This window comes from Coenobita brevimanus, chromosome 39 (genome assembly GCF_032717465.1).
Source record: "Coenobita brevimanus isolate Jiangsu-jjx chromosome 39, ASM3271746v2, whole genome shotgun sequence".
NCBI classification, from domain to species: Eukaryota; Metazoa; Arthropoda; class Malacostraca; order Decapoda; family Coenobitidae; genus Coenobita; species Coenobita brevimanus.
Genome location: NC_136992.1, coordinates 26,072,556 through 26,084,935, shown reverse-complemented (window position 1 = coordinate 26,084,935; position 12,380 = coordinate 26,072,556). Strand labels below are relative to the sequence as shown.

The 12,380-nt window shown below is 45.5% G+C and overlaps 1 protein-coding gene across 1 annotated transcript in view; it reads left to right on the top strand.

Annotated features, from left to right (window-relative positions):
• Nucleotides 1–12,380, top strand: part of LOC145396824 (uncharacterized) — a 143,278-nt gene that overhangs the window by 17,028 nt on the left and 113,870 nt on the right. The window contains exons 2-3 of the mRNA XM_080270109.1: nucleotides 8,268–8,312; nucleotides 8,925–9,117. Of these exons, the coding sequence (XP_080126235.1) occupies nucleotides 8,268–8,312; nucleotides 8,925–9,117 (238 nt within the window). The remainder of the gene's footprint in view (nucleotides 1–8,267; nucleotides 8,313–8,924; nucleotides 9,118–12,380) is intronic.

The following is a 12,380-nucleotide window of genomic DNA, read 5'->3' as shown; positions in this document are numbered from 1 at the left end:
GTGTTGGTAGATTCAGTTTATTTAGTCTTTCTTCGTAGCTTAGGTCCCTTTTAGCTTGGTGTATCCATCTTGTAGCGGCCCTTTGAACTTTTTCAATCTTGTCTATATGCTTTTTGAGATAAGGACTCCAGACTATTGATGCATATTCCAGGGTTGGTCTAATGAATGATGTTATTATCCTTCTTAGCATGTCTTCATTTATGTATGTGAATGCTATTCTCATATTTGCAAGCAGTGTATACATGTTCCGTACCTTCTCGCTGATGTGGTCAGCCGGAGATAGTCTGTTATTGATAATCACACCTAGGTCTTTCTCTCTTTCTGATGTGTATAGGGTTTTATTTCCTAACTTATAATCCCAATCAGGTCTTTTTCCACTTTTACCAAACTTGATTACATGACACTTGTCCACATTGAATTCCATTTGCCATGTACTACTCCATTCATGAAGTTTGTTTAATTCTTCTTGTAGCTCCCTGCAAGAGTCTGTGCTAGTAATTCTCCTTTGTATTTTTGCATCATCTGCAAACATATTCAGATAGCTCTCATTTCCAGTGTTACTGTTTATATCATTTATGTACACTAGAAACATGATCGGTGCCAGCACCGAACCCTGTGTGTGTGTGTGTGTGTGTGTGTGTGTGTGTGTGTGTGTGTGTGTGTGTGTGTGTGAGGGACCTCCACTTCGTCTCTGATACATCACATCAGTACCGTCCTTGGGCAGAGAAGCATATCAAGCGTCTCTCAGCTATGGAATATGAGGGAAAGGTTAGAGGAAACTTTTGTCCCCGACCGTACCGTCTAGGGGAAAAAAAATAAAAATAAAAAAGGTGGTTCTGGAGAGAAAGATCCCTTCATGTGGTGGCACTAATATAACCGGGCGGCTCCACTGCTCGGTTTCACAAGCACCCCTCACTCCCTCCATCTTCCCCGAAAGGAGGATGGCAAACTTTAGGAGGTTGAATTGAGTCTACAGTCCCCCGGGTTCACGCCTAGAGGAGCGTGGGAGCATAAAACACAACAAAAAGAAATCATGGTGACGCAAGTGATCGATGTATTCTTATTTTTTTTTTTTTTCACCTTAGGCAAAAATTTAATTGGCCTGACCTTGGCTAGCTGTTAGATCTCTCTCTCTCTCTCTCTCTCTCTCTCTCTCTCACATCCCTACCTTACCCCATCCTCAGGTGGGAAAAGAGGCCTGGATGATGATGATGACAAATGATGATTATGGTGATGATGATGAAACTTATGGCATGATGATGATGACTGTAATGCTAGGTGTTTTAGGGTCGGCTTCCCGTCCCTCCAACGCCTGGTGTGTAGCTGGGTTCTCTTTCCAGACCGGAGCTTAGACAAATAAGAGAGAGGCGGGACACAAAAACTCGAGACAACAACCTTACATGTGTATTGCTAAATTCTACAGTGGAATGGGCAGATGTCACAAACACAGTTATGCTGAACAATTATAATTCTAAGGCTTAGATATCGGGTGTTAGTATCGCACAGGATACTGTTTAGGACAAGGTCGGGTAAGGTGAATAGCACTTAGGACAATGAAGCTAAACACTACTATTTGGGAAAGTCTGGGTTCTGTATCCTGGTGGAGTTTGTGGCACTATTTTCTCTTCTGGCAGGCTAACTGGTTTGTCTGTCGTGTCGTTACTTTTTACAGATGCACTTGGGCCTCTGTATGATCTTAATGCGAGGCGGAATCAATATATATGGTAGCTTGTTCACTTGAGACAGACCCTTATTTCACTGCCTTGCCGTGTTCACTGTTTCACTGGTATCTTACTCATTCCACTGATGCTTTCTCACTGACTTTCCATATTCTGATAACTCACAGTTCTGCCCTTGTTTCACTATGTCGCGAACACTGTGCTTTCACTTTCGGGACTGGGCGTACTGGCGGTCAGGTATAAGGGCGGCGGGAATGGCTCAGCCTCACCACTGACGGGGCTGAGCTCCTCCAGGGACCTCCGTATTCAGGGGCCACGGGATCACGCATAGGGGCGTCCTTTCTCGTCCAGGGCTGCTGCTGGCGAAGGGTCCTGTGCTTTCAGGGCTCGGGGTGGGAGTCTGGCCCTCAGGGCTGGGGCCGAACAGCTGCCTAAACTTCTTGCTCAGGCGCCTGATGGAGGACGAAGATCTCCGGCGTCGGGGTGAAGGGATATCCCGCCCGGGGGTCCTGGGGACGATCCAGAGGTCCTGGGGGCTGCGATCTCCGGCAGTTGGGGTCGCTGTCAGGAGTGGGCTGTGGCGTCGGCCTCCATCGGGGTCTGTCAGACGGGTCCTCTCAGAAACCGGCTGTAGTTGGAAGAGCCCGTTGGTAGTTACGGGGCCTCTCCAATACTCCTCCGGGCTGGAGTCTCCCTCTGGGTCATAGGTTGGTGGGCAGGAATCATCACCTGACAGAGTAGCGGCTACCGGCCGTCTCCTACCGTAGGGTCCGGCTACTTCTAGGGGCACGGTTACCAGCTGTCGCTAAGGCCCAGCTACTGGCCATGGCCTGGGGAAGGGAGCGGCTACAGGCCAACTCAAGGGCACCTTCGGAGCGGCTACCGGCTGTCTCCTCATTACCTTCGGAGTGGCTGCAGGCCGTCTCCTGTAGGAGGGTCAAGCGGCTACAGGCCGTTTCTCGAGGGGCACCTTCGGAGTGGCTACCAGCCATCTCCTCATTACCTCTGGAGCGGCTCCAGTGTACCCATACTATGTACCCATACTATATTATTCTACTTATATAACCATGCCTTATATATTATAACACCAAAACATATATATGTATATGTAACTAGTACCATTGATGGAATCAGCACATTTCTCTGAACTGCCGACTTAAGCTAAGGTTCCCACGCCCGCTGCTCGCTGTGAGGCAGTAAGGTGCTAGCTATCAAACAGATCACAGCTATAGAAGTTCTCTCTGGAATAAACCTACATTATACGTCACCTCATATCTTTGCAATAAACCTGAGTAGGGAGCACTCGGCCATTGAAACAATTTTTCTCACATAGTATGGGTACAGCAGGATGTCTCCTGTAGGAGGGTCAAGCGGCTACTGGCTGTCTCTTGAGGGGCACCTTCAGAGCCGCTACCGGCCATCTCCTGACGAAGGCGGGAGCAGTTGCTGGCCGTCTCCTGACGAAGGCGGGAGTGGTTGCTGGCTGTCTCCTCATTACCTCCAGAGCGGCTGGAGGCCGTTTCCTGTAGGAGGGTCGAGTGGCTACCAGCCATCTCGTCTAGGGCACCTTCAGAGTGGCTTCTGGCCGTCTCCTGACGAAGGCAGGAGCGGCTACCGGCCATCTCCTTGTTACCTTCAGAGCAGCTGCAGGCCGTCTCCTGTAGGGGGGTTGAGCGGCTACCGGCCGTCTCAGGGGTGCTGACTGGAGCTAGAGTAATAGCTCCACCCCGTGGTTGTCGGTGGTCGGCTCGCCCGGAAGGTAGTCTCGCTTTCCTGCTACGGTGGGTGCGGGCGAGCTGCCCGGGCGGACATATGTCCCTGTTGCCTGGAGCCCATTCGCGCTGTATATGATCCTCTGTGGGCTCCTTCTGGGGGTGTTGGGTTGCCCTCGGTGATACTGTACTTCATTTTAATGACAATGACAAATGATGATGGTGAAATAATTTCGAATGTACAGTTTATTTCGTGGAGTGTATAAAGTTACTTTTCTGATGAGTTAATAAAAGTAACAGACATGATAATTTGCTGGGGAATACTTTGAGAAGTTTCGTCCCTTATTTTAATATGCAAAGACGGAATACAAGTAGGCTATGTAGTTCTTGACTGACTGACGTGTGTGTGTGTGTGTGTGTGTAATTCACCGGGTCGGTCAGGATCACTTGATGGTCGTGATCGTCAGCTTTTACCCTCCCGGAAGGGAGCTGAGAGCTCATATAGTCCGATCTAAGGGCAAGGCTGTGACCTTCACACACACACACACCCGTCCCCTTTGTGTGTGTGTGTGTGTGTGTGTGTGTGTGTGTGTGTGTGTATGAACCTCTTTCTCTTAGGTCATTTAAAAAAAATTGCTCAATACCCTCCCGGCTGTTACTGATGCGAACTGTGATATTATAAAAGCGGTGTGAATTATATACATGTTTAGGTGCAATGCACAAAATAAATCGCGAAGGAAGAGGTGTTACGAATTCTCCAACGCCACTCAAAATATGGGCACAAGGAGGTTTGAAACTCCATTTCCCTCTTCAGTACGATGCCTTCTTGATTATTATATTTTTACTGGCCTCTTCCCTCTCCTCCCTCACCATCCCCTCCATTCCCCTCCCCATCCTTACCAGGCCTCCTCTCTCTCTCTCTCTCTCTCTCTCTCTTCCCTGACTCCCATCTCGCCGACCCAGTAACCTTTAAGCTAAAAAGGAAATAAGAGAGAGAGGGAGAGAGAGTTAAAAGTTTTCTTGAGTACCTCCTCTTCCAGTTTGTCTTCTCGTTTTAGGCAGGGCTAGATTACCAGGTATAGGCAAAACGGGCAACTGCGTACCACGCCATGGCATGTCACAGGCCATCCAGACTTCCAGAGCGGAATAGATACCGGTATACGCTTTGGCCGTCCAAATAATGGCTATCACCCAGTACGCCATCAAAGAAGGCCGTTATAGCTCATGCCAAAATTTCACTGGAAATAACGGAAAAAAGAGATGTATATGTTGCAGGCCAACCGTCTGTGTTGCCCACCAGGCCACAGCGGGGTTAAGCCAGCCCTGGTTTAGGGCCATATTTATCAACCAATGCTTGAGTAATTTATGTATAAAAGTTCTTATATTATTCCTACTACTACTACTACTACTACTACTACTACTACTACTACTACTACTACCACCACCACCACCACCACCACCACCACCACCACCACCACCACCACCACCACTGCTACGGTACCGGAGAGGGACGCCTTCACGTGGTGGCACCGATATAACCGAGTGACTTATCTGTCTGGTTATACAGACGTACATCACTTCCCTTCCTGTCTCTGAAAGGAAGGTGATAGACCGCTGGAGGACAGCTTCAGCCTGCAGTCCTCCGGGTTCAGGCTTCCGATGAACCAGTGACTACTGCTGCTACAACAACACAACAACAACAACAACTACTACTACTACTACTACTACTACTACTACTACTACTGCTTCTGCTGCTGCTGCTGCTGCTGCTTCTGCATCTACTACTACTGCTACTACTACTACAATTACTACTACTACTGCTGTTGCTACTCTACTGTGCTGCTTCTACAACTACTGCTACTACTACTACTGCTACTTCTACTTCTATCAGAAGTACTATAATACCATACTCCTCCTCCTCCTCCTCCTCCTCCTCCTCCTCCTCCTACTACTACTACTACTACTACTACTACTACTGCTACCACCACTACTGCTACGGTACTACCATACTACTGCTATGGTGCTACCATACTGTTACTACTACTACCACTAATACTACTACTGCAGTTGCTGCTGCTGCTACAGCAGTGCAAAGTCTTAAATAGAAAATGAATATTTTGGAAAGGTATAATGATAACTGTGAGAAAATCGTGAAAAAGATTGCCAACAGTTGATTCGATGAGGAACCTCGTATTAGTAACGTGTCATGTGTTGTTATACGTGTCCACAAATAAACTTTGTCTTCAAATATGCATGAACTGTGTGAGGATAGGTGGTAATCATTACCCTCCTACTTCGTGAAATAAACATTTTGGAAAGTGGAGGTTTTTGGAAATTGGATATTTGGATTTGGGAGGTTGTACTGTACTACTACTGAACTACAAGTCTTGCAGGTGGTAGGTGGTGGCAACCATCATCCACTCTTTTAATACAATGCTGTACTTCTTCCTTCACCCTAATTACTGTGTTTCCCTGTCTGCCCTCCTCTCTTCCTATTTTCTGCCATTCTTCCTGTCGCTTTTTATTGCTCTGCTTTCCTCTTCAGGTGACTGCACTGAATGATAAGTGTAATGATTTCCTGTGACCCAGGAAACCTTATATAATGCTTGGTGGTAACTATATAGCCAAGTAACTAGGTGATGTGGAGTCTACTATGGTACCCCAGTTAACTGGGTAGAGAGGTGTAAATGCAGTGTCCATCCAGGAAGCAAACCTCCACACTCTTTCATTGCCTTGCTTGGGCGAGGTGCTGCCGCAAGAGAGTGGCTCCGCAGGGGTGGTTGTTTGCCTGCAGTTGATGAGTCTGCTTGGCCAGACAGACTAGGGTTAGGCTATTCAACGACACCTACGAGTCTTCACTTACTGGAATACCTGTACCAGCACTTCACAGTCAGAATGGAGTAAATATTAAAGTGTCTTATACGGGAAGCAAAACTATCTGTGATTATAATCAAGTTAGACAGCCTTAATGTTTGCTGTGTGGAGGGATTAACAGACAAATGAGGTACTGTAGGAGTGTTGTGGTGTGGATGTGGATGTGCCAGAAAGCACTAGAAGAAATAGTTTGAGATAGTTTGACCATGTTAAGTGAATGAAGAATGAGAGATTGACTAGAAGAGAATATGAGTGAGGTGGAGTGGGGAGAGGGATGAGATAGAGGGATGAGGTGGAAGATATATGAAGGAAGCAAGTGTGAATTGGAGGGATGGCAGCCTCATGTTGGAAGAAAGAGCAATATGGTGAATCATTTATGTCCACCTCTGCTGGCATTGAGGCATCTGGCTATAGCTTGTTAGAGAGACAGATAGATAGGTAGAAAAATGAGTTAGGATGTGCCATATAAAAATGACTCCAGATTTACAAACCCATTTGCAATCGTTATTGTAGCAGTAACTCTGATGTGTTTTCCCAGGAATAACAAGGAAAGAGCATGCAGAGTCGATCCATTTATGATGCTGCTTCTTGAAAAAAAAAAAAAAAAAATGGTTCGGAGACAATAGTTATCATAGATTTTTATATTTGTTTTATAACAGGGGACAGAAAAAGTATAATATATTACTTGCCATGTCTCTAATGTTAGTTCTTCCTCCAAAAGCAAAGCAAATTTATGACAGGGAATTGGTTGTAACTATGTTCGAAAATCCCACCCAAGGACTGTATTCTTGTCAGCTTAGGAGGCTGTGTTGCACATATTCCATACCAGTTTTATCTGTGTGTGGAATATTGGTACTTTGTTGTATGTTATTATGCAATCCTTGGTGATACTAAGAAGCCTGTCTGGTGGTAGAGCTTTCATCTGGTGGTAGAGCTTTCATCTGGTGGTAGAGCTTTCAGGCAGAATGTGTTATGACTTACATACTAAGGTTTGAGTCCTAGAGGTGACCAGAGCTATTTCTGTCATGTAAGTTGATTTCCTACCCGAAATGTTCTGAACTGTAAGACTAGCCTTGGGCCCCTTCACTTCATTGGGGACAAAATGAATGTGGTATTCATCGAAGTAGACCCTCATTTGTTTACACTTAATCATTATATGATTGCTTGTATGATGAAAACATTTTAGCTATATTTTCCCTATACGATAATTTTGCTTATACGACCACCTTGACCTGGTTTTCTCATTGTAAGATCATTTTCTTGTTTATATGATTCCTGCAACACCAAAAATCTTTATGCAATCAATCTTTTCATCAGTTTTCAAAAATGCATCCCACTCGTAAAACAAGGGCTTGCTATACTGTATGTTGATATTGCAAAGACATAAATAGAACAAGAGAACGGTGGATCGAGTTGGTTGGAAGAAATTTGTATGGAGGAGTGTATGACAGGGGTTGGCAGCTTGGCACCTGTTTTTTCCTGGTGAAGTGATCGTGTCAGACTGACTCGGATAGGTGGTTGGAAGCACATAAGTGTATCGGATGTTTATGCCTGTTTGGTAGTATTAGGAATCTAGGGGCTTGAATGGCAAGTGAATTAGAGCGTGGCCCATTCATTGAGGTAGAGTTTTGGTTAGTTTCTCCTTCTACCAGATTTTTTTCTTGCTCTCTGGAGTCCCTATCTCACCCCATCCTTAGGTGGGGGAAGAGAACTGGATGATGGAAATGATGATGAACAGTATGATGTAGAGTCCACAGTAAATTAGTTTGGAAAATGTACTACAGTAGAAGGCCTCTTAAGCTAACAGATATTTTTTCTCCAAGATTTGTTGATAATATGTGCTAAGAACAATGGGTCAGGATGGAGCAAGCTAACAACCAATAACTCAGAGTAGAGAACATTAGGAGAGCCTTTTTCCCTGCAGTGGAATGACACAAAATTTTGATGGTGATATTGTATGGGAGTATATGTGATTTAACTTTTTTCTCTCTGTGTGTTCCAGAGCCCCCTGTACACAAAGAAATGGAGAATAGTTTTGGCAATATTGGTGAGTATGTTTATTAGTATATACATTAGGGTGATGATGACAAATATATTAGTGATAATTATGAGGATTAGGATGGTATTAGCAGTGATGATGGTGATGTTAGTCATGATGATGAAGATGTTTACAGTTGTGTTAGTGATGTGTGTGTGTGTGTGTGTGTGTGTGTGTGTGTGTGTGTGTGTGCGTGCATCATTCTAGCCAGGTGTGAAACTGCTATGGGTATACATGCAGTCAGTCCCACCCCATGCTTTGACCATCCTCATCTCAGACTTTGTCCCTTGCCTCAGCATTACTCTCTCTCACCTCAGCTATTGTCTCTCCCCAAACCTTGTCCTGCTTTTTCTCATCCTTGCCTTGCCCCAGTTTGTCCATTGTCCCTCACCCTACTCATTTGCCACCCCATCCTAGTCTTGGTTCCGCCCATTATGCTTTTACCCCATCCTCTCACCCTTTGCACCACCCCATGCTACCCAGACCTCACCCTATCCCATCCCTTGCCAAATTCCATTCAACTCATCCCATTGTAGTGTCCCATCGCACCTCAGCCCTTGTACCTCACCCAGCCCCACAGTCTCGCCTCAGTCTGTCATCTCAAGTACTTGTGTCTCCCAGCTAGGCGTGACGCTGCTGGGTGTGTGCGTGCTGGGGTTCTACGTGAGTGTACGTGCACGTAGCATGGCGGATGGCGATGGTGATGGTTCGTCTGGTGGGGGCATCACCACTGCCACACCAGCACCACCATTCAGTGTGGCTTGGCGCAGCAACCCTTTATGTACCGCCCTCAATGACCACACATGTCCCAGCAGTAAGTTGGAAATGAAGGTTTAGGTCTATGGGTCATATCTTTAAGTGGCTTTGGAGATTTTGTAACACCAACACCATCACTTGATGTGGTATGGCACAAAAACAGGCCATAATGTACTGCCCTCACAGACCATGCATGTCCCAGTGGTGAGTCAAGGAAGTAGAAAGATTTGGCTTGGGAGCTGTTTATCCAGTAACTTCAGAAGTTTTGTGGTGCCTGTTCCTAAGCAGTTAATTTTTGCCTGGTATATCTTTTCATCCTCCTGTACATTATGTTACTGAAGCAGACCATGTTGGTACTAAAAATATGAGGTCTATCCAGAAAGAAAATAAACTTTGAATTGTGCACCAAGTGCTGTAGCTAGCGTAGTATGATTGCAATGGGAGGTTGTGTAGCTGCAGCGTTGAGCTTTTGTCTAACACTGGTTGCATCGTGCCACATCACTTAGTCATTGAGGTACACACACACTTGAGTGAATGTGTGTTCAGTGCACATGACAGTTTGTTGCAAGTTGAACAATGAATGATCTTGAAGAGCAGGGTGACTGTGTGAAATTCTGTTTCTATCTATCTATCTATCTATTGCCAGACGCCTCAATCCCGTTTGGGGTGGCCACAAACAAATCGCCTCCAAGTCGCCCTGTCCCCCGCCATTTCACTCCCCTGCTCCCAGCTCACACCCCCCTCTCTCATATACCTCTCCACCCCATCCCTCCATCTCATCCTCGGCCTCCCCCTCACCCTTTCCCCCTCCACCTTACTCACATACACTCTCTTTATCAGTCTTTCACCCTCCATCCTCTCCACATGGCCAAACCACCTCAGTGTGTTCCTCATAACGCTTCCTATCACATCCACCTCAACACCACAACGCTCCTTTATATCCTCATTCGTCAGCCTGTCTCTCCATGTGACTCCACAGGCTCCTCTTAAATAACTCATTTCCACTGCTCTCACTCTTGACTTGTGTCCTTCCAACAACGTCCAAGCTTCACTTCCGTACGTTAGAGTTAGTATCACAATACTGTCATGTAGTAACTTTTTCACTTCCATGCTCACTTCCCTGTTTCTTATCACTGCTTTCAAGGAACCAGCAACCTTTCTTCCCTGCTGTACCCTTTCAAGCACTTCACCCTCCAAACCTCCATCTTTACTCATCACACTACCCAAGTACTTAAACGTACTCACATTTTCCAATTCCTCACCATCCAACCTCGCTGTACATTCACTGACTTCACCTTTCTCAAAGACCATCACTTTACTCTTCCCTACATTCACCTTTAGATTCCGTTTCTTACACACTCTCTCAAACTCATCCACCAAGCCTTGCAGCTCCCCTTCGTCTTCACTCAACAACACAGTATCATCTGCAAACAACAGTACAGGGAGTTTCCAAACACTATCCTCTCTCACCATGGCCACTCCAACATCCACTACCCTACCTTGTACCTCTTTTATTACCCCATCCATGTACAGATTGAACAACTATGGAGACATGACACATCCCTGTTTCAACCCAACCTTCAAAGAGAAAAATTCACTTAGTTCACCATCCACACGCACTGCAGCCTTCGCACCATCATACATACTCTTCACAGCATTCAACAACTTTCCATCTACTCCATATATTCTTAACACTTTCCACAGTCCTTGTCTATCCACCCTGTCATATGCTTTCTCCAAATCCATGAAAGCCGCATACAACTTCTTTCCCTTCTCTAGAAACTTTTCCACTAAAGATCTGAGAATGAATATCTGATCTACACAACCTCTTCCCTTCCTAAAGCCTCCCTGTTCTTCTCCAACTAATTTCTCTGTTCTTTCTCTAACTCTGTCAATAAGTATCCTACCATACACTTTTCCTATTATACTAAGAAGACAAATGCCCCTATGATTACCACACACTTCTTTTTCTCCTTTTCCTTTGTACAAGGGAATAATTATACCTGACTTCCAATCCTCCGGGACTCTACCTTCCTCCCAGGCCAATCTGCACATCTTCCACATCCATTCTACTACTATCTCTCCCCCATGCTTCAGCATTTCACCACACACTTCATCAATTCCTGGGGCTTTCCCTGATTTAACTTTCTTCATTGCTTCCACAACTTCTATCCTACTGATTTCTTCCTGTCTTCTCACCTCCCTCCTTCTCCCAGCCATTCCCCAGCCACTTATACTCGCATTACTTCCATCCTCTACGTTCAACAATTCCTTAAAGTGTTCTCTCCATCTGCTCACTTTTTCTCCCTTCTCCACTAGTAATCTACCATTTTTATCTTTCACTCCCCTGCTAACTTCACTTCCACCCTGTCTTACTCTTTTCACCTCTCTCCAGAACATTTTCTTACAGTCCCTCCACTTTACACTCAAATTTCTTCCAAATTCCTCATCCACTCTCTTCTTACTCTCTCTTACTAATCTTTTCACCTCTCTCTTTCTTTCTACATATAACTCTCTCTTCCGCCTCTCAACCTCTTCCACGCTCCTATCTCTCATCCATTCATTGTATGCTTTCTTCTTTTGTGCCACAGCCTGTTTCACCTCTTCAGTCCACCACGCTGTTCCTTGCACCCCCCTCCGTCTTCTCTTCCTTCCACACACCACATCACATGCTACACATATTTCTTCTGTAAATATTCTACACACACCTTCCACGTCTCCCATCTGCTCCAATTCATATTTGCCCAATCGTTCCTTCACTTCTCTCTTATACTCTGCCTTTTTCTCATCCTCTTGTAACCTTTCCACTCTCCTTGCAACTACTCCTTCCTCTCGTCTTTCCCTTCTTCTATTCCTCCAACTTACTTGAACTTTCATTCTGGCCATCACCAAGTAGTGATCAGAAAGTCCACTCCCCCAACCTCTATACACTCTTGCATCCATTACACATCTTCGCATCCTTTCATCCACACACACATAATCAATCATTGCCTTCCTTTCATTCAGTTCACCACCCACCCTTCTCATCACTCGCCATGTATACCTGTGTATCATTTTATGCCTGAAGAGGGTATTGGCTATCACCAACCCCCTCCCAGCACAAATGTCCACTAACGCACTCCCATTCTCATCTATCTCAGCAGGCACACCCCACTCACCAACTATTCCATCCACCTTCACATTCCCAACTTTACCATCATATCACCAATCAAAAACACTCTCTCATTCCTTCCAAACTTTTCCATGCACACTTCTACATTTGTCCAGAACTCTTCTCTCACTCTTCTTTCAAATCGGAAAAAACTTTTACGGGGACTTTTC